The 22,431-nt window shown below is 42.8% G+C and overlaps 1 protein-coding gene across 3 annotated transcripts in view; it reads right to left on the reverse strand.

The window, feature by feature from the left end:
* Positions 1-1,492: 1,492 nt before the first annotated feature.
* Positions 1,493-22,431, reverse strand: part of SLC37A1 (solute carrier family 37 member 1) — a 35,853-nt gene continuing 14,914 nt past the window's right edge. For all 3 annotated transcript variants that reach the window (XM_054165922.1, XM_054165923.1, XM_054165924.1), the window contains 11 exons: positions 21,278-21,358; positions 17,680-17,811; positions 15,624-15,714; positions 14,154-14,216; positions 12,252-12,337; positions 11,562-11,610; positions 9,342-9,415; positions 7,590-7,668; positions 6,890-6,987; positions 3,603-3,655; positions 1,493-2,528 (listed from right to left, as the gene is read on the reverse strand). In XM_054165922.1, the coding sequence (XP_054021897.1) occupies positions 2,513-2,528; positions 3,603-3,655; positions 6,890-6,987; positions 7,590-7,668; positions 9,342-9,415; positions 11,562-11,610; positions 12,252-12,337; positions 14,154-14,216; positions 15,624-15,714; positions 17,680-17,811; positions 21,278-21,358 (822 nt within the window). In that variant the 3' untranslated portion in view covers positions 1,493-2,512. The remainder of the gene's footprint in view (positions 2,529-3,602; positions 3,656-6,889; positions 6,988-7,589; positions 7,669-9,341; positions 9,416-11,561; positions 11,611-12,251; positions 12,338-14,153; positions 14,217-15,623; positions 15,715-17,679; positions 17,812-21,277; positions 21,359-22,431) is intronic.

The following is a 22,431-nucleotide window of genomic DNA, read 5'->3' on the forward strand; positions in this document are numbered from 1 at the left end:
ACCCAATACTAACAAAACCCACACAGTTTACTCACAACTTGAAGAACCTTTGGGGCAGTTAAGAAAGAAAAGCAAATATTTTTATCTGCTTGTCCAACAAATCATAGATGGGAGGAATTGAAACGCTGTACGTCAGCAAGGAAGGAAGCATCAGCTAGGAGTCCTAGAATTCCTGCCCACAATCAGTAGAAGGAAGGACTCAGCCCAGCACCTCCAACGCTCTTAATTCCATATCTAAGTAACTACAGTGCAAAAGCTACTCAAATAAATAAATAAATAAATATTAGCAGCAGCCCCAACAAGTAAAACATAAAATCCAAACCACAATTTGTAACTAACTTTACAACGTGTAACTTAAATATAACTGAAAGCATTTTAACCTAAGACCTCAGCCCACCAGGAACAGCCACTCAACATCTGAGTGCAGCAGTTTAAATTGTTTCAATAAACTAATATATAGCTCCACATACCTTTTTCAGGGCAAGGGCTTGGCATCTTCAGCTGAAGAAGTTTTCCTTCCCTCCCTACTCATGCAGCCATTGAAGCTGTGCCAGTCCAGGGCTTTCTGGGGGTTGTAATGCTATTTTTTTCCTCCCCCCCCCATCAGAGACCTGATTCCTCTCCTGGTCTGGCCAGCAGTCCCCTAGGGTCAGTGTGGCTGAGTGAGGGGGCAGTGTGCCACTCCACTGGGATGGAAATCCTTTCAACTAACAGTGCTGCAGAATTCTGTCACATTTAACTACAGCCTAAAGCCCAAACAACACAGCACAGGTTTATGACTTTGTTTGTTGAGCATCCCCATCGGTCTCAACAGGTTTACTCACAATATGTGAAGTTAACCATTCATCTAGGTAACTGCAGAGTTAGGGCCTACATAGAGCCTTCACTTGCAAGGACTTTGGTACCTTCTGTAAGTCTTTGTGGGACTGAGGTCTTCCCTGTAGTTAAAAATTAACACGTTTTTACACTGTTCAGGTCAAGCATAAAGCATGTGCTGAATCAAACCAGTGGAAAAACCAACTCATTAAAGACTGAACAATCACAAAACAGCCCTAGAAATGAAGTGCTGTGCCAGCACACGGACCACACCACCAGACACTTAGCCATATCTTGCCAGGGCTATTTTAGGTGTGCTGTTTTGTCTATCAAGTTTAAAGACCACTTCATTGTTTCACAAAACTCAAAAGAGCATAGTTCAGAACAAGACATTATGCCTAGGGCTTTAATAAATACGGTTACCAATAGTACACAGTTTATCTAGCTCTGCTGATCTAAGTATAAACACTTCATACAAAACCCATTTGTACTCTGTACATCTTGCAAAAAAACAATAAAGTAGAAAAATCACAGAAACATCTGTTTTGCAAAGGAGACAGCTGTACCAAGAAATGATATGTTTTGAAGACATGAAACCATCTATTTGCTGAGTAACACTAGTTACTGAAATGTTGCCTTAAAACCTGTCACCCAAGTTAATTTTTCCTTTGCGGCAGTTCAGCTCCAAACCGGAAATTCAGAGCCCCTTCAAATTAGCCACCTGAAAGAGATTTGTGGGTTTTAAGGCCCTGGTCTGACAATGACTTCCATGTGCACACACCAGCACTGAAGTCAGGAAGTACCCAATGGAGATCACTGCGGCAGCAGGCACTAAAGCAGCTCATCTGTTCAGTCCTGTAGTACTGAAGCGTGACAGCTCAACAGTTCTCTGCCACCCCAAAGGTGGCCTTTTCAACCCAGCACAATTATGTGATGTTAGCACAACCAGTTTATAATGCCCTGGAAATCATTAGAGTTCACTCCCTGGAAATTCTGACTCATAATCTACATTTGTTGCTTCAGATTCCTTTTTCCACAGTCCCAACATCTATCTAGAGAGGCTGTGAGAACTGCTAACTGCAACAGCCAATTCCATTTCATTACCTACCAAAAGAAAGGATGTTGTCCTTGGGAAATAGAAGTTGTACTGTAGTTAAAAAACTAATAATACAGTGAGGTTATTATTGTCTCAGCAGCTTCAGAATACTAAAAGCAGTGCATCTTAATAACCAGCTGGTACTGTCCTCCACAACATGATGCCCTTGATGTGTGCAAGATGGCATAAAGGATACATACTTTGCTCACTGACACTGGGGACTATACCATTTCAACCTCCTTCTGCTCTTGTTTTGACTTGTTTCTGGAAAATACACAAGTTGGCATTTTGAGTAAAAACATTCTATCAAAAGAAATAAAAAGGCACTTGGCATTTCTCTTTGGCTCAGTTGAGGCACACTGCTAAAACCTTCCCACTGTTCCTGTCTCTTCTGATGAATAGTTGCCATCCTGAGGTACTTGTGCAAAAGTAAGAGCTTCAGGGGTTTACCAGCTGCATTTCTCACACTGCTTCCAGTAAATACACAGAGTTCTTCACCAAACAGGATCTCTTAAATATAGAATAATGCATTCCGTGAAGTTTTTACAGGGAAATGCTCTGGTCACTGACACAGTCCTTCTCCAGACCTGGTCTTGCAGCTCAGTGTTCTTTAAACCTGGGAAAAAACAGCAGCCAGACAGGAAAGGTTAAGGTGTGAGGTGTAACAGTCACCAATATCCAAATGCAGGATCCCAGTTCAGGAAGGACAGGGATCTACTCAAGAAAGTCCAGTGGAGGACTATGGGGATGATTAAGGGACTGGAGCACTGCCTTATGAGGCAAGGCTGAGAGCCCTGGGGCTTTTTAGTCTGGAGAAGACTGAGAGGGGATTTAATAAATGTTTATAACTATCTGAGGGCTGGGGGTCAGGAAGGAAGGGACAGCCTCTTCTCACTTGTGCCATAAGATAGGACAAGGGGCAGTGGATGTAAACTACAGCACAGGAAGAACTTCGTCACTGTGAGGGTCACAGAGCACTGGAACAGGCTCCCCAGAGAGGTTGTGGAGTCTCCTTCTCTGGAGACTTTCAAGATCCAACTAGATGCATTCCTATGTGACCTGCATTAGGTTCTATGGTCCTGGTCTGGCAGAGGGGTTGGACTCTAACATCCCTTCCAACCCCTAACATCCTGTGATCCATCCTTTGTCATGTGTTTTTCTACCCTCTGTCCATTTTACTTCAAAACTACAATGAAGGGGCTCAGTTAGATTTTGCACAGGCAAGTCTAACTCCATCGAGTCAATGGATTATGCTTTTCCCCTTGATTCAAAACACTGTACGTTCAGACATCCTCTCCTTTAAGGACACCTCTTGGAGCAAGTTATGTTTGAAACCATTAATATACAGAGGAAAGCAGTTGAGTGGCTTCTTATTTCTCACCTGCATGCTCCATGATAAAACTCAGGGAGATCACATGTTTAGAGAAAAAACAAGCCATACCCAAGAGACTGACAGAGCTGTTTTCAGAGCAGATACTTCTCAAAAGAAAAGGTTCTGAAGGAAAATATCAAGGATTTGAAAACACCAAACTGAGATTAGCCTTCTGAAGCAAAACTCAACTAAACCAGACAGAAATGGACATACAGAAACCTCAACACATTCAATCTACATGAAGGTACTAGGGGGCAAAGGCTTAGCAACATGCCTTCCAACTGTTGTTAGAGAGCAACAGCCATGCACAACACTTACAGGGTATGATCTGTGTGACACCGAAGTTCCTTCTGAATAAGACGGAGTAAGAACTGCAAAAACAGTCACAGTAGCTGTGTCAGTATCTATACACATATGTAAATAAGCCAAGATTCAGTGTAAGGTTTTCACTGCTATTCAAAGAGCTCCTCATTTAAAACATTATCCTATAATGCTGAACTCAGTTTAAACAGATAAATAAATCAAAGGAGTTACAGGTGCTTAGTCCATGTTTGGCAGAGGAGTTTTCACAACAAATAGGCAAGAGGAAAGTAATTTCATTTTCACAACTGAGGGGTCCATTTCTTAGTAAAAACCTGAATACCTTCTCGTTACTTTACCAGCAGATGCGCAAAGAAACCAGCAGGGGGAACCCAAGACCTCAAGGAAGCACACAGCAGATCGAAATTTTGGAACACAAACGTATTTTAGCTGCTATTCTGAAAAGTAACTCCGTATGTGAAAAGCTTTAGGCACACAATTAGGCAAGACAAGCAGTCAGCCATGCTTCTTTGCCTGTGCAGGGTCAGGACTCACAAGTGCACTGTAAAAGATGTAGTGAGATACAGGAAAGTGATTTTACAAATAAGATTTGATGATTCCCACGGACAATAAAGACAGAACTTCCAGGGTTCCTCACTGTCACAAGTTTCCTTATCCTCAGAGTCTCACTGTTATAAATGGAAGTTTCTTCACTCTTCAAAGTATTAGTCTTTTAAGAAGTTAATCCTTACATTTCAGGATGTCCTGGTTTTAACTGAGCTGGCAACTGAATCCCAGCAGTCTGCACATGACAGGGATTTCTTTCCACTCCCTCGCCCCTCCCCTCTGGGTGAGCAAAGAGGAAAAGGATCCAGAGATGTTAGTTGAGATAAGGACAATTTACTGCTCCACTGCAGGGACATCAGATTGCACAAAAGAGAGCAGAAAATTCTGGGGTATGCAGCAGCAGGGGTACAGACAAAATGTGAACCACCTGCACCTGAGAAGCCATCTTGAAGGATGGGCAAAAGGGACACAACCCTGCCCATAAACCAGGGGAGTAAAAAAACCAAACAAAACAACACACACAAAAACCCAGAATAGGAAACTTTACAAGCTATAGAATATACTTCAAGTCCCATAAGCCCCAGCCAACCCCTTCCTGTCATGCAGTGACCATGGTGTAGAATACATGATGCAGCTTAAACTGCAACACTGTGGGGGTGTGGGGAGGGAAAGCAGCCCTATTCCCTGTACCTTCTAGTAGGGCCAGCCAGTGTAAATCTACACAAAGGGGTATGGCAGTGGCCAAAACTGAATGCCACCTGAGAGGATAAAGCAGCATGAGATAGCTTCTAAGAAACAATACCAGAACACAGGCATCTATATGCTGTATTCAAAGAAGAGGAAAAGCAGAGTGAACAAGAGTTACAAAACCCAGGATATGTTACAACAGCAGAGTCAACCCCCTCAATGCCAGAGCCTTACCAAGGCCTTTCAGCTGCTGCTGTGAAGAAACTGGGGATGTTTTTCATTTGATTTTAGCAAGTAACTATAAGAGAAAAAACCCTCAACAGCAGAGCTTTAGTTCTCCTGCAACAATCTCCCAAACCTCACTCCACAGCATGGAATACCTAATACTGAGAACAGCACAAATCAGGAATTATAGAGCTGCTGATCACCAGTGGTAACACACTTCAACTATTAACTAATTTATTTACTTAATTTCCTGATATTTCACATCTTATATGGGGAAAATTTCACTTTTTATTAATTTCATTTTAATTAACTTACTTCCAGTTAACTTGAATTTAGACCCCAAAAAAAGCCTCCATCCTAAATCAAAGCAAGACTCTACTTTTCTCATGCCACACCGGGCATTAGCTCCTCTGCAGGAGCGCTGAGCTGAGTGCAACACCCTGCAGGCACAGGCCTTTGTCTGGGCACAGCCAGTCTGGAGGACGAAGTATTTCTGAAGTGTTTCACAACCACCCTGCCCTTTCATGAGCATTTCCACCTGGCACTTCAAAAGGAGGGGATAAGTAGGTGACACCTCAGGACATCTATGAGGTAGGCATGGATAGTGTTCTTTGCTGCAGAACAAAGCCAATGCACAGATAACTGCCAGGAAAACCTGTGGCAAGTGCAAAAACATAACCTACAGGCTAACCCAGAGGTGAGTGCAGGAACACTGACTTCAAAATGTACAGCAAAATTCGCCCTGTCTCATCTCATGTCTTCTTTCGTCTTTAAAAGCAAAGCAGAGAAGTCAGAAGTGAAAAAAAAAACCAAGGAAAAAACCAAACAACCTAAAACTAAACCAAACAACAAGAAACTAAAAAGCTTTTCAGCTCTATCAATCATACTGGATCTCAACAAGAGAAAAAGGGAAAAATGGATGTGCTGTGTACCAGGCCACTATTTGTGTGTTACACTCCTTTTCCCTAAACTTCTCAGATGTTACAATGCCAGTTTTTCATCTTACTACAGCAGTTTTGGGGGCCATCTGGAGGATGTTATGTATTAACTTCCAGCAGCTTCATTATGATGGTGATATAGCAATGCAGCAAGCATTTGTTACTGCTTTGCTAAACAGGCTTTAAAAAGAAAAAAAAGAGGTAATTCTTCTGTGAGTGGAATCTGGGGCTGTTCAGCCTGGAGAAGAGAAGTCTCCTAGGGGACCTTATTGTGGCCTTCCAGTATCTGTAGGGGGCTTACAAGAAAGCTGGTGAGGGACTTTTTAGGGTGTTGGGTAGTGATAGGACTAGGAGGAATGGATCCAAGCTAGAGGAGGGTAGATTTAGCTTAGATGTCAGGAAGGGTGGTGAGACACTGGAACAGGGGTGCCCAGGGAGGTGGTGGGAGCCCTATCCCTGGAGGTTTTGAAGGCCAGGCTGGAAGGGGCTCTGGGCAATCTGATCTAGTGGACAGTGTCCTTGCCCATGGCGGGCAGGGTGGAACTAGATGATCCTTGGGAACCCTTCTAACCCTGACAATTCTGTGATTCTAGGTCTATATATGAAGGTTTAGTTAAAATTATGACTGCTGTAATCCACTCAGCCAGCAGAGTTGACACATGTGCATTTGCTCAGGAGCTGAAGTGTATCAGAACTAATCTGCACTTTTGAAATTCTCATCTAATTTTAATCAAGGTGAGCAAATTTGCTCCTTAACTGAAAATTTCCCACAGAACTGGAAATTTTGTTGAAGATGAAGCGCTGAAAATGCAAAAGGAAAATCTGCATTTTAAGATAGTTTAGCACAAAGGAAGTACACAGCAATTAAAAGAGTATTTTTAGACTTACTAGCAAGGCACATGCATCTGCCACCATCAGCATGTAAAACACGTTGTTCCAACCAGATGGGGAAATCAGGCCAGCTAAGAGAGGCCCCAAAGCTGCACCTAAAACATCGTATTGGTATTGTCAGAATGTTGCAATGTAAGATTTACTGCGCTCAAAGTCAGTTATTCTGAGTTGGACTACCAATTTTTCCACCCAGTTAACTCAGCATTATCTGATATATATCAACAGGTAGGGATAGTGCAGAACATTACTGGTACAACTGCAAGCCAGTGGGCAACCTAACACTGGAGAAGCTGGAAGTTTGAGAAATGTTTACCTCTAGCTCAGCCAAATGCCCATCCAGTATTAAGCTGAGTACTACTCAATCTTCCACATAGGAATGCAGAGGGCATGAATAAAATATCCCTGTCAGAAACACCCCAACATCATCTGCTTTTGCTGCTTGTGCCCAGTATAAGTCTACCATCTTCTTTGTGTTGCCCCTTCAGTGTTGGGTCCAGAGTTACTCTTTGAGGTCTCTTCCAACAGGATGTAATCTGTGATTCCATCTTCCCTCCCTCAAGTGTGGGATTAGAGAGCTTTAAGGCTAAGTTTGCTCTGCTCTCCATTTCCAATTGAACTGGAGAGAGCGTGGTTTCTCAAAGACCCTTTGTTTGAACCTACCCCAGCTAAGGCAGGCTATGTTGCAGCTCTGGCTTACCTACAGATCCTGTTCCATCGATGATCGCTGTCACTGTGGACAAGGCTCTTGCGTTCCCTTTCAGGCTTTTATGGGTACCCTGAAGTGACAAAGATGGATGAGACCTATCCTAAGATGAACTCTGAAAAAGCCCTTACAGATTATCTAGCTCACAGCCCTGCATATTAGGTGTATATTGTGAAGAGGCCTTAAATATCCTAGCTCATACCTTTCATAACTAATTAAAGAAGCCTTCTACCCCTTCAACCTGTCACCTATAGCATTTTACTTTATTAAATCATGTTTAAACTCCAGGTGCCAAGAAGCTTTCTGCTCTGCATGCTGTGTAGTCAAGCAATAGGGATGGTACTTCAGCTTTGCATTACGCTGCTTTTTCCATGGCCCTCTTTTCCCTCACTAATAGAGAAAAGCTCTGCAGAGCAACAACAACAACAAAACATCACTGTGACAGCAATACTGGAGTACCAGAATTGTGGATATATACTGAAATGCTAATCCAGAGAATTCTTGAGCTAAAAGAAGTTTTTCACTCCCAGGTCTTCAGAACAAAACAACTGATAAAAAGAGTGATTTACAAGACAGAAAAATGGAATAGTTCAGCGAACTACTAATGAAAGACAGTTCTTTGTCTCCAGAACACTGAGGAGAATCCAGTCAGGTAATCAGTAATTTATATTTGCTTGTGTGAGATGTTTTATTGTTGACATACAAAGCAGCTGTTAGCAGTTTCAACCCTCTTCTCAAGGGCCAGATCGAGATCCTGTGATGTCAAACCCTACTTTCTAGCTAGCAGTCCCTTCAGACCACTCCAGAGGACATCTGCAGATTTCTGTCCTGCCCCTTTTCCTATGTTAAGAGCATTTGTTATTAGAGGACTTTTGCCTCCTGCTTGGTGCCTTAAGGAACTGACACCTTTGAAAGCAACCTTACAAAGCTTGCCCAATGAAAGACACCAGGGTCAGTGATTTTACATGGCATTTGTGATATGACTGACCTGATCCACCTGGAAATGCTGGTAACCAGAGTAACTACAAGAAAGGGCAGAGGGTAGCAGGGACAAAAGTAAAGCTATGTGCCAGGTATAACTTCACACACCAATGGAAATTAACTCTCCAGCTCATCTCTCACACAGGTACAGCTCCTCTCCTCATTTAATGATGCAAAGTATAAAATGGGAAAAGGCACCTGGTACTGAGATCTGTTTTCCATGAAACCCTCACGTTCACTTTGGGTTGTTATCTGCAAGACCTGGTCTATCTTGTTCATAGGTAAGAATCATTTAAAAGCTCCCTGCAAACTCAAACCCAATCTCAATAGCTGAGTTCAGCACTGCCTATCCAGCTCCTTACCCTTTGCTTTGAGACAATACAGCCCCTTCACTGACAATCTTGGAGAAGTCAAAGGGCTCTCTGTGGAGGGCAAAGCAGAAGGAAACCCTGTGGGAGGCAAAGGCTTCCTCAGCCCAGAGGAGCTCGACCTTGATGAAACAAAGTTGAGATAAGCACAGATGCCTTATGAGGGGATTTCCAGTGAGGAACGAGATGCTGGCTAACCTTCAGCAGCTAACAAGGGAAGTGTGCGCAGTGGCTGAAGACCAACCACGGTTTGCAGCAGAGGGCGTGAACTGAGGGCTCTACCCCATCAGACGTGCGTGGATAGCGCGTGGCTTAGCAGGAGCAGCATATAAGCACAAAAAGAGTAACAGCAAAGGTCTCTGAGTCCGTCACCAACTGCGGCAAAACCCAAACTCACCAAGTCGGCAGAGACGGCAGTGGTGATCAGTGCGTAAGGGCCGTTCACCAGGGCACCGCTGATAAGCAGCATCACTATTGCCGGCAGACAAGAACGGAAAACATGAGTTGCCTGAAAGACTGTTAACCATATCAACAGGGGACACCACAGCCCATGGTGTGCAAATGAATAGAATAGAATAGAATAGAATAGAATAGAATAGAATAGAATAGAATAGAATAGACCAGGTTGGAAAAGACCTTTGAGATCATCAAGTCCAACCTATCACCCAACACGATCTAATCAGCTAAACCATGGCACCAAGCACCCCATCCAGTCTCTTCATAAACACCTCCAGTGATGGTGACTCCACCACCTCTCTGGGCAGCCCATTCCAATGGCCAATCAACTCTTTCTGTGAAGAACTTCTTCCTAACATGCAGCCTAAACCTTCCCTGGAGCAGCCTGAGACTGTGTCCTCTTTTCTGGTGCTGGTTGCCTGGGAGAAGAGACCAACCCCCACCTGGCTACAACCTCCCTTCAGGTAGTTATAGATAGCAATAAGGTCTCCCCTGAGCCTCCTCTTCTCCAGGCTAAGCAACCCCAGCTCCCTCAGCCTCTCCTCATAGGGGTTGTGTTCCAAACCCCTCACCAGCTTTGTTGCCCTTCTCTGGACATGTTCCAGCAACTCAACATCTTTCCTAAACTGTGGGGCCCAGAACTGGACACAGGACTCAAGGTGTGGCCTAACCAGTGCTGAGTACAGGGGCACAATGACTTCCCTGCTCCTCCTGGCCACACTGTTCCTGATAGAGGCCAGGATGCCATTGGCCTTCTTGGCCACCTGGGCACACTGCTGGCTCATGTTCAGCCTACTATCAACCAGTACCCCCAGGTCCCTCTCTGCCAGGCTGCTTTCCAGCCACTCTGACCCCAGACTGTAGCCCTGCATGGGATTGTCCTGTCTTAGTTTTAAGAGCAGACAGAAATGACATTTTACCCCTCAAATGAAGTAACATATAAATGCTCTCACAGGGGATTTGAAATAGTTGGAAGTTTAACTGGAAGTACTATTCACACCTATAGACAGACATTACAAAATAACCAAATTCACTTTCAGTCTCAGCCGTGTGGTGGGGAGGGGATCTGCCCCAACCCATTACAGTCCTTCCACCTTCACTAACAACAACTTCTTTCAACTTTTCAAAACCTCTCCCAATTAGGCCAAAACTCCAGGTCTCCATTTCCCTCCCACTTCTCTTTCCCCCTATGCCTCTGGGCCCAAACAGTGCAGAAGAAATTCACTTTTCCCTGGCAAACCAGGCTGCTCAAGGCTGAAACCCTCCCCTGACATACCAAACAGATAAGCTCCATCCAGGAGAAGAGAGAGAGAGGAAAAGGGCAGAAAAGACAGTAATGTCTATTTAAATAGAGGAGTAGATGTAGGCATGATGGAATGAAGTAACAAAAGATTACAATTTCCTGCATCCCCTCTGGAACTCCTGGAGGACCTCTCTGTGGTAGGACAGTTAGGCGAGTCCTTAACCCACAACAGCTCCCTTGAGTCCATTACAGAACTGAGAAAAAGCAACATACATTCCTATCTTAACTTCAATGCTTACTGCAGGATGTGAATTATCAAAAACAACAGGAGATGGGTCTGAGTCAAAAAAGCACTTCCCAGGGCTTTTGTGGATCCTGGTAGGTCAGAGAAAGGAGAAAAATCTGGCAAAACTGACTCCGAAGAGCATGACACGCTCACAGGATCCACCCATAAACCTCTTCTCTGCTCCTCTACAGCATCAAGCACCAGAGAGCCTTAAAACTTAACAAAGTCTTTAGGGTGGTGAGATGCTGCTATCAGCTCTTAGATTTCAAGCTCTGTTCTGAGATAACAGATAGAAAGCAGCAAGTGGTTAATGCTGCTGTCAAAAGTACTACAAATAATATTTAAACAACCTCTGACATTTGGCATAGGGAATATAATAAAGCCTGTGCCGACACAACAAGCTCCAGAAAGAACACTAGCTAGATTAACTAAAGCACTATTCTCATGCCACCCTTTATACATTTCCTAGCCCCCCTTCCTCATGCTGTAAAAAGCCTGCAAGAAGTAGTCTAGGAAATTCGATTCCATACTTCCTCCTCTCAGGGAAAATGTAGAAGAAAAAAGAAAAAGCATCAAAGGATTGTAAATTAAAAGTTAACAGAAAGCCAGACAAAGAATTTAGAACTACTCACCTACAGTGGCCTCAAGGCCCATTTTACTGACTGCAGAGAACATGTACAGCTGTAAAAACAAAAAAACCCAAGCATGTTGAATATCAACATATGGACTAACCCTAGGTTCCTGATTTCCCCCATGTTAACTACAAAATATCTTAGTTGGCATTATGTGAAAGCTAGTTCTGGGTTTTTCAAGACCCTTTCAGACCACTGCAGAATGACTGTTTGATTTGCCACAGAAGGGGGACAAGGGGTCCTGTTTCTCCTATTCCTCAGTATGTCCTTTCAGAAGAAAGGGCTGTGTTACAAGACCAGTCAATTTTAAAGTCTCAGGTTGCCAGCTCTGACACAGCACAGAATACTGCTCACAAAAGAATCAAAGATGCCCAACTGGCCCAGAAGCTACAGCACAAAAATTTTCACCTTTGAGTGGCCAAAATTCTGGCTAAGAATCACATACCAAATTGTATGAAGGAGTGATAAAACTTTCTATATAATCCTGTACCAAGCAATATGTTAAACTTGTTTGCTTAATTAGTAAAGGCAGCCCTAAGGTCCATGCTTGCTCACATGCTCAAATTTTTGTGTCAGCTTTTAACTTGGCCCAAACTCTTTCTATCTGAACTAGAAGATGCTGTCTGCAGAGCTTCTCAAGCAATGCTGCCACATCTCAGCCACAGTGGTAAGAGAGGTGCAAACTCTTACTGTGGGTGCTGCAAGCAATAACATCATTCCACAGGTTGATGCTCTCTTCTCCAGCCTGTCTGATATCAGGCCTGCCAAAATTCCACCTGAAACAAGACATAGGTGTGTGAGGAAAACACTCAGCATGTTTTACACAGAAGACATCAGTTACACTTAAGGAAACCCAACCCAGATTAGAATATGATACAACTTCTAATGCAGTTATACACAGCAGCACAGAGTGTGGGGTTGACAACATAATTCACACTTCCCAATATCCTTATTAACCCAACTGGTTTTAACTTCAAGGGTAGCAGAAGCAGACAGCTGCCCTTCCTCGGTGTTTACTCTAACCAAATATCCAAGATGACATGGGTGGGGGAGGAATAGAGATGGAAGAAATATTTAGAAATCATTCTTCTGCAGCTTGTGAATGAAAACACCTTTTTATCAGGTGCCCCACTGCTGGCATTCTGGAATCCAGCTGTGCCCAGCTACTCACTGGTCTCTTAACTACTCACAGAAATCACAGTAAACATCTGGTTGGGAGAGACCCCAAGGACCATCCCATCCAATGTCTGACCCAGCACTGAAGGGTCGACACTAAACCATGTCCATGCCCCCTCCAGACACATGCTCCAATTAGTACTTCTGTGTACAGTCATTGGCAGACACAAGAAGTAAGAAAAATTGAAGAGCCTCTAGTGATTACCTGGAGAGAAAAACAACTACTTCATTTGCCCCAAGATCTACAATAGTTCATTTCCCTTGCTTGCAGTGTGACATGAACAGAGCACTCAAGAGTCAAGTTTATTGTTGCATCAAACACTGGAATGGTCTGCCCAGGGCAGTGGTGGAGCCACCATCCCTAGGGGTGTTCAAGTAGCATGTGGACCTGGCATGTAGGGACATGGTTTAGTATTGACCCTCCAAGTGCAAGGGTTGGACTGGATGATCTCTGAGGTCTCTCCCAAACAGATGTACTCTGTGATTTTGACAGGTGGTGTGACCAAAACTTACAGGCCAGAGCTGATGAAGCCAAAAGATTCTGTTATATATGGCTCTTACAAACTGTACTGGACAATATGTACTGGATGGGAGGTTGACTATGAGCCAGAAATGTGCTAAGAAGGCTAATGGCATTCTGGGGTATATTAGAAGGGGTGTGGCTAGTAGGTTGAGAGAGGTTCTCCTCCCCCTCTACTCTGCCCTAGTGAGGCCACATCTGGAGTATGGAGGCCACAGTCCTGGGCCACTCAATTTAAGAAGGAAAGAGTCCAGCGCAGAGCCACAGAGATGATTAGGGGAGTGGAACATCTCCCTTGTGGGGAGAGACTGAGGGAGCTGAGGGCTCTTTATCTTGGAGAAAAACAGACTAAGGGATGACTTCATTCATGTTTATAAATATGTAGAGGGTGAGTGCCAAGAGGATGGAGTCAGGCTCTGCTCAGTGATGCCCAATTACAGGACAAGGGGCAATGGGTGGAAGTTGAGGCATAGGAAGTTCCATGGAAACAGGAGGAAAAAGTTTTTCACTGTGAGACTGATGGAACACTGGAACAGGCTGCCCAGGGGGGTTGTGGAGTCTCCCTCTCTGGAGATATTCACAACCCACCTGGAAGTGTTCCTATGTGATCTGGTATAGGTGATCCTGCTCTGTCAAGGGGGTTGGACCAGATAGTCTTTTGAGGTCCCTTCCAGCCCCTGACATTCTGTGATTCTGGATATCACTGGCTGTGTGAGTGGTTCAATTAAAGATATTTTGCTAGGTCTTCAACAACCAACACAGCTTTCAACCTAGCACCTCTACTGCTGCTTTTCCTGAGCTGGTCTGCTTAAGGGTAAAATATGGACTCAATGATCTTAGAGGTCTTTTCCAACCAAAACAATTCTGTGATTCTATGATTTATCCATAAAACTCACCAAAGATTCCACCCACATCAAACAGTGTAGAAAGGTCTCCAGCTCTTTTGGCATCAAGGTGCTCTAAGTGAAAGAAGAAAAACATTTGTTTCATTTCCAGACTACAAAATGTAGCAATCCCAACACAGTCTTGTCATGCTAGAATAAAAGCATCTTACAGCAGAACTGTTTGTTCACAGGAATAAACTGCCATAAGCTGTCACAGTATATGACAATTAAGAACATAGCACAACTGTGTACTCAGACATAGTGTCTTCTGAATGAAATTATACCAATGGCAGGGTAGTTTCCTACTTTAACTACTAATACAGTCCAAGCAATAGAGCTGTTAAAGTCTGGACTAACAATATTCTCGTGAGTGAATAGCCACTGATTCAGAAACAGTTAACAGATGCTTGTGAGGCTCTTTACAAGCATGATTAGTGTACATTTCAATCCCTTACAGAGCCTCATCCTGAGGCCTCCATCAATATGAGCAGTAGTAGTCATCACCATGCACTGTGCTGTTCCTGGGGACTAAGAAGAGTCACTGATTTCCTGAACTCCACTGTTTGCAGATGTTTACATTTAGTCTAATGGAGTTACTGATAGGCTATGGGCTCAGATTTCCAAAAGCACACCATGAGGTTGGGCTACCCAGCCCTATTGCATTAAGCCTCAGGTTTCAAAAAGGAGCTGAACTGCTAAACCCCTTTGGTACTTTTTTCCCAAAGTCTCTGAGATACAACTGAAAGAGCAGCATGGGCTAAACCAGTGGGGTCAGTGGTAATACTATGACCTCACCAACATCTGCCACAGCACAGCTGGCAGTGCTGTGGCAAGCATCAATACATTTTATTATTAAAAGCCTGCTGCTTACAAGGTACCCAGTCCTGCAGAAGCACTGGTTATTTGGAGTCCACACATAACAGCCTCTAGCTGTAGGATTTGCAGCTCTGCCTGTTTCTGTAGGGTGTTCAACCTGTCCCTCTCTGCTAGCTGTTACTGCCATACCTGTCCAGCATAGCTTTTTTTGTTAGTTGGGGGTTTAAAGGCCATATCATGGCTCACAAGACCAGAGATTCCTCTGGCTAGGCTGAACTCCTTTCTCTACACTGACAGCACAAACCAAGCCAGCAGTACTGAACAGATAAAGAAGCTCATTCAGATTTTTCTCTTTTTTTGGATATAAATTTAAATAAGCCACTTCAATCATGTCAAGACATTATTAGAAAGTATACCTTTCTGATTGGTTTGCAAGAGCCAAACACAAAGCAAAGATGCTTGAAATTGTTGAAGATAAATCAGATTCTTTTGGGTTCATTTAGAAAATGCCCTGAATTCACAAAACTGAGAAGTGTGTTGGTTGGTGAGTTACAATTCTCCTGCTGCTGGAGCAGAGGTAGCTTATTTCTGAAGCAGTAAAGTTTATTTTCTTATTTCAAGCTCTTCTTTCCAGACACTTTATAGTCACAGCATTGTGATACTTACCTACATTTGTGATATAGAGGGGAAGCCAGAAGAGGAAAGTGTAGCTCACCAGCTTCGCAAACAGGAGACAAAGGGAGAATTCTATGACTCCCTGAGAGGGGAAAAAAAGGGGAGAAAAAAAAGAAAGTAAGTTAGTATCTTGATAGAGGCTGCTATTTACTGTCAAATATCATCATGACAAAGGAAGACCAATAGATGCTATCTATCTGGACTTTTGTAAAGCCTTTGACAGTGTCCCCCACAACATCCTTCTCTCTAAGCTGGAGAGATGTGGATTTGATGGGTGGACTGTCCAGTAGATAAGGAATTGTTTGGATCATCTCATACAAAGGGTAGTGGTCAATGGCTTGATGTCCAAATGGAGATGGGTGACAAGTGGTGTCCCTCAAGGGTCTGTACTGGGACCAGTGCTGTTCAATATCTTCATCAACTATACAGACAGTGGGATTGAGTGCAGCATCAGCAAGTCTGCTGATGATATCAACCACACCACTCAGCTTGGTGAGACTGAAGGATGGGATGCCATTCAGAGGCACCTGGGCTGAGGAGACTCTCATGAGGTTCAATAAGGCAAAGTGCAGAGTCTTGCACCTAGGTCAGGGCAATCCTAGGTATCAATACAGGCTGGGGGATAATGAAATTGAGCAGCCCTGCAGAAAAAGACTTGTGGGTGCTGGTGGATGAGAAGTTGGACATCAGCCAACAGTGTGCACTTGCAGCCTGGAAATCCAATCACATCCTGGGCCGCATCAAAAGAATCATGGCCAGGAGGTTGAGTGAGGTGATTCTGACACTTTGTTCTGGTAAGACCTCTCTTGGAGTACAGCATTCAGTTCTGGAGCCCTGAACACAGGAAGGACATGGACCTGATGGAGTGGGTCCAGAGGAGGGCCAGGAAAATGGTCAGGGGGCTGGAACTCCTCCACTATGAGGACAGGCTGAGGGAGCTGGGGCTGTTCAGCCTGGAGAAGAGGCGGCTCTGGGGAAACCTGATAGCAGCCTTGCGGTACCTGAGGGGGGCCTACAAGAAAGCTGGGGAAGGACTGTTTATGAAGGCCTGTAGCAAAAGGATGAGGAGCAGTTGTTTTAAATTAGAGAAAAGCAGATTTAGATTGGATGTTACAAATAAGTTCCTTACCATGATGGTGATGGAACACTGGAACTGGTTGCCCAGGGAGGTGGTTGAGGCCACAGCCCTGGTGATATTCAAGGTCAGGCTCAACAAGTCTCTGAGCAACTAGATCTAGTTGAGGATGCCCCTGCTCACTGCAGGGAGGTTGGACTAGATGACCTTTGGAGGTCCCTTCCAACCCAATCATTCTATGACTCTCTGAAAATGTTTTCTATGGCTGGCAACTGGTCACAAGCAGTGTTCCTCAGGGTTCACTACTAGGGCCTGATCTCTTTAATATCTTCATCAGTGATCTGGATGAGGGGATTGAGTGCACCCTCAGTGAGTTTGTAGACAACACCAAGCTGGGTGGCTGTGTCAATCTGCTAGAGGGGAAGGAAGCTTTATAGCATGATCTAGACAGGTTAGACTGATAGGCCAAGGTTAATTGTATGAGGTTCAACAAGGCCAAGTGCCAGGTCCTGCACTTCACCTAGTTTCATTCCTTTCACCTTCAATACATTTTTGTTTGAAACTGCATTTCTTAAAAGCTGTGGTGTGGAGTACTGCAGCATGGACTGCACAGAGACACAGCTGACTGTACTTCACGTATGGCTGTGACCATTCCCAAAGCCATGCAGGAAAAACACCACAGAGTTACAGAGATTCCAGGTGGCAGCAGCAGCAATTTTCCTACTCATTTCTTCCATTCTGAATGTGGCACTTGAAGCCACGGTTTAATTAGTCGTGAGGTGTTGGGTGACAGGTTGGACTTGATGATCTCTTGAGGTCTTTTCCAACCTTATTGATTCTATGATTCTAAATCTACTCTTCTCTAATTTCAAACCAATCATCTACCACTCCATCTAGAACTTCATGGGACTATGAAGTCTGTGGTGAAACTTAACTCTCAGAGGAAGAGGCAAGAACAGCAGAGGCACTCACAGGTATTCGCAAAGCCCCAAGGAAGCTGATAGCTGATGTCCCATGTCTACCTTCCCCAGTCACCACAGCGCTGGAGTTCAGCAACATGCTGCAATTTTCACTGTCAAGAAGCAAATGCTGCATTTCTGGATCCTGCCATTTTCCCCAGCACCACCATATGAGAAACAAAGGGAACAATGCATCAACACCACGTATCAAGGAAGCACATAATGTCAAAACTTTTCAAAAAATAAAGACATGTTTTATCACAGAAAGCTACAGCTTAACCAACCTCTTGATTTGGATACACAGAATACATAAGCAGAGTATATACAGAGTATCAGGTGAAACAAGCCTGGTTGTTTATATCTGAGAGCGTAACACTCCATTACAGAATGAAGTTTCTGTTCTGTTGTGGCACAATTTCAAACTGCCAACCCCATGCATTAGAGTATGGTTTAATGGAACAAAACAATTGCCAGTCTTCCCTAATCCCACCACATAAATGTGCTCTAATTGAAACTGACAATACACACATTTGTGTACAAAAGCATGCATTATTTTTCTTCTGCACATATATTAAGCCAAATTTTCAGATTCTGCAACATCATCTTATTCAGCAGGTTAAATACAGGCCATCTTTCCCATTGAATTTTGGATACCAAGTGCTTTACTTCATCATTTTTGCACGTTTCATTTGAGCATTGGAATTCACAAATGATAAACCCCTCAAGTTTACCAATATTACTGAAGTTGTGAATTCCAAGTTCTTTTCTAGCACCAGGGAGGATTTTACTTTAATAATTCCACTGGCTGCTAAGAATACTTGTGGAGCAAGTTATCCCTCAACAAGAACGAGCCATCCCTGTCTAGCCATGAGGACATCTTGTTATTTTTATCTATCCGCCGCACTGAAGTGAGCTCTCAGAATAGAACTGGAAACTTATATCTCACAGCTGTACACAGAAAAAGATAATTCCAGCATAAATACTCCTGAATACTTCTTTTCCAATCCAGAAAAAGGATGAGATGCAGCTATTTTCACTTTTATCTCCTCAAGGAGAAGCTTACCAAGCTCTGCACTTTCACTAGGTATGGATGTATTCTACATACTCCCTTCTTTCTTCTAGCTCTTGTGAAGAACTAAGTGTCATGTTTGTCAGTAGGCTAATTAGTAAGGATAGAATGGCAGGCCATTCCATTTCCAGTAGTTACAACAAAGATGAAAACTTTTCAATTACTTCCAAGAAGAAAATAAATAAAAATCAAATGCTGGGCAAATTAAATCCTGCTCCTTTACACATAAGTCTAAGTAAGCTCTGCTTTTGAGGTAGTTCACTTAGCAGAAGACACTAGAGAACAATCTGGGCACCTGAGCCAGGACATTTAGCATAATTTCAGAAGTCAGCATGCAGCATCAAAAATATTTGTACAGGGTAGATAGAGGATTGACAGGAAACACTGCAACTTGATGAAGCATTATCTAGAAGACAGGGGAAACATCTAGGGACCTCTGATATGGCATAAGTCCCTCCATCACCATCATAAATATTTATCCTTTGAATTACTGGAGCCACTTCAAAACTTGAATTATTTTAATAATAGCAACTCAAATCATCAGGCTAGTAACACTTAAAAAAATAAATACAAGGAAGGGAAAGAGAAGGAAAGGAAGAAAAAGGTTTAAGCACTGAAGCTCCTCACTGGGTTCAATGGAAGACACTTCTAGACAGTATCCTAAGTTAGTATTTATTGCACAGTCTGAACAGCAACTTCAACCAGGACTGTGAAATAAAGTTGCTCATTCCTCATGTAAGTAGCTCTAAGTCTGTTTAAGAAGAGTGGGCTAAATAATGAAGAGGAAGTGACCAATGTCCAAATACTTTATTTAGCTCCTCAGGCTGGAAACTTCTTTTGACAATATGGGATTTTTATGCCCCACACAGATAAATGATAAATAAAACCAGCAGCTTGTGCCTGGCAGAGAACATCACTCATTCTTGCCAGTCTGTCCCAGACTGTGATTCAGCATATGGCACACTTAATCTCTGGGGAAGGACTCATTATCCCTCAATTTGTGTGTAATTTTTAAGAGGCCAATTTTACACAAGTAGTAATGAACACATAGATGTATTCAGGTCATGCAGCCAAAACCACATTCTGCGTTCAATCACTGCATATCCTGAATATTTGCTTTCTTTTCACAGTAATTGAAGAGGTCAATGAAAAATCAGAGTCTTTGAAGGAGACCTGCTCAAAAGTGCAAAACATCTGCTGTTTCTAGAGGCACAAAAGCTGACTGCAATAATCAGCTCAGCATAGCTGTAACACAGCCACTGTAAAAAGGAAATATCAGCTCTGCTTTGGCAGGAAAAATACCACCTTCTATCACTGGCAGAAAAAACAGGGAGTCCAAAACAGTGACAAGCAAAGATTTTTCATCTTTTATTGATTTAAACTCTTGTGAGGATTCTGTATTAGAAACATATAATCCAGCTGGGGGTGAGGCAGGACACAAGATGGAGAGGAGAATATTGGCAGAATTGCCAGCAAGTGCCCTCGTTCTTTCTAATTCATATTGTCTCTGTCCTGCTCATAAGGGAGGACCAGGCAGTGAGCCCTCTTGTTATGCAGAATCTTTGCACAAGCTGACAGTAGAGGTACTAGTAGAGTTAGAAAAGAAATCTTTGTGTACTAATTTGCTAACTATATTTATCTCTGTCTTCATGACCTGTCTGAAGTCACTCACTGATATTTTTATAACTGTTCCCCTTATCTTCCAGATGGTTGTAAAAAAATACTACCAAATAGTTTCTGGAGACTGTTCTTGAGCAGCCCCAAACCAACGTGACTAAACTCAGTACAGAGGAGGTTAAAGCTGGACTCATCAGAATTATGAGAAAAATATTTCCTTAGCAAAAAATGTCAAAACCTTTTCCATCAGCACTGACTCTTACAGCCTGTGAAGGCTGATTATTATTCCATGGGCAAAGGATGAAAAAAAGTCTGTAAAAGTCTGAAAGGAGTTAAAAAAACCCTCGGTTACTCTCTGAGGATATGATGTCCCCAGCATACTGAATACAAATACAAGATTTCAAATGGATCTCTTCAGTTAAGGTCCATCACAAGATAAAATATCTTTTTGCTCACAGATAGGCAAATCCAGAATTTTCCACTGGGAATTCTCAGCACTTACAGTTAAAAGTTTTAATCGTGATTCCTGTGAATAATTGTTCATATTTAGAACACTCCATCTCCAAGTACAATCTTGTTAAGTACATACATCTATTACATTTAAAAGGATGAGAAGTGAGACTGCAAGGATGGCACAAACATGATGTAAGTAGCTTAAGGACTTCAGATCTTTAAATCTTTAAAATATTTTGCAGGAACTGTATAAAGATCACAAGAGAAAATCAACCAAGGAAGTATCTTATTCAGCTTGGTTTGCAGTACTTATGTTAGATAAGGCTTAGTTCTCTTGCCTGAAGTTACATTTGTGTATGGAAGATTGATTTCAGCACCACAAGAGGAAGAGCAATATTTACTAAGAGTAAATTTACTGCAAACATTCAGTGTGCTTTGGGAATATATTTTGCAACAATATATTACATTTTACCTGAGGTTTGCTGGTTTCCTTAGCATTTAAGGTTGTCTGGACTCTGAATCGAGATGCACCATTCAGGAAGGTTTTAGAACTCTGAAATATACAAAATAAAATCCCTCATACTTTAGTTGCTTAGTTTTGAAAGGATTGTAACAGTGTTAATCATTTCTCTGTAACAAGTGTCTTTGTGCATTTTGACTTCAATGTAACTCCAAGTGGAGCATCTTTTGGGGTCCTTAATGTAGACCTACAGCAATCTTCACAAAGTCCTGTCACAAATTTATTTGCAGGTTAACTTGGTACTGTTTCTATACAGAAGCAACACATTAAATTAAGAGCACAGCCATGTCATTCTGAACATCTTTAACTGCTTTCTCCTTTACTGAACTTTCACTGACATTGCAAACAGTTTTTTCTCATGAGCAGGTAATAAATACAGAGGTTGAGGCGTTTCAAGAAAACCTTGATTCTTCATCTCCCTATCCCTTAAGAAATAAGTACCCCTTTAGGATACGCTTACTACACTTTTCGAACTCAGAAATGGATGATGCTTTTGTGGGCAGGAGGGTTAACTAAGAGTCTGAGCATCTCAAGCATGGTCAGTAGTGAAACACAGGTAAGAAGCCACATTTTAGGCCCCCAGATGGACCTGCTTTTTATACTTACTTATTAGCAAGTGTATTAGCTTATCAGCTCACACCAGAATTGCATTCATTGGTAAATGTCATTCTGAGATCTTTGGTTTAAAAAGATTTATCAGGGACATTGAGGTTTGCATGCTGAATTAAATAAACAGCTTCAAAGAGGTTTGCATCCAGGTAGGGACAACCTGTTGCTAAGATCAGAAGAGGCACTCTGTATTCTTCAGGGCTGAGATGTTTAAGAGTCTAATCACACTCTGGATGTCACATTAAACCCACCTCCCACCAAAAAAAACCCTAAAGAAACCACAAAACCCTGAACACCACCACAAACCACAAAATAAAAAAGAAATCCCCAAACCATGCCTTATGTAATATACCCCAAGTCCACCACCATAAATCAAAAAACAATGCCCAGCCTGACTGAATATTGTAATTCAAAACTAATCACTAGGTAATTCTTCCCCCCCAATATAAAGGTATGTATTGCAGTAGTGCTTAGGCAAGCTGCTGTTCATTGACCAA

The sequence above is a fragment of the Dryobates pubescens genome, chromosome 12, assembly GCF_014839835.1.
Source record: "Dryobates pubescens isolate bDryPub1 chromosome 12, bDryPub1.pri, whole genome shotgun sequence".
In the NCBI taxonomy this organism is placed as follows: Eukaryota; Metazoa; Chordata; class Aves; order Piciformes; family Picidae; genus Dryobates; species Dryobates pubescens.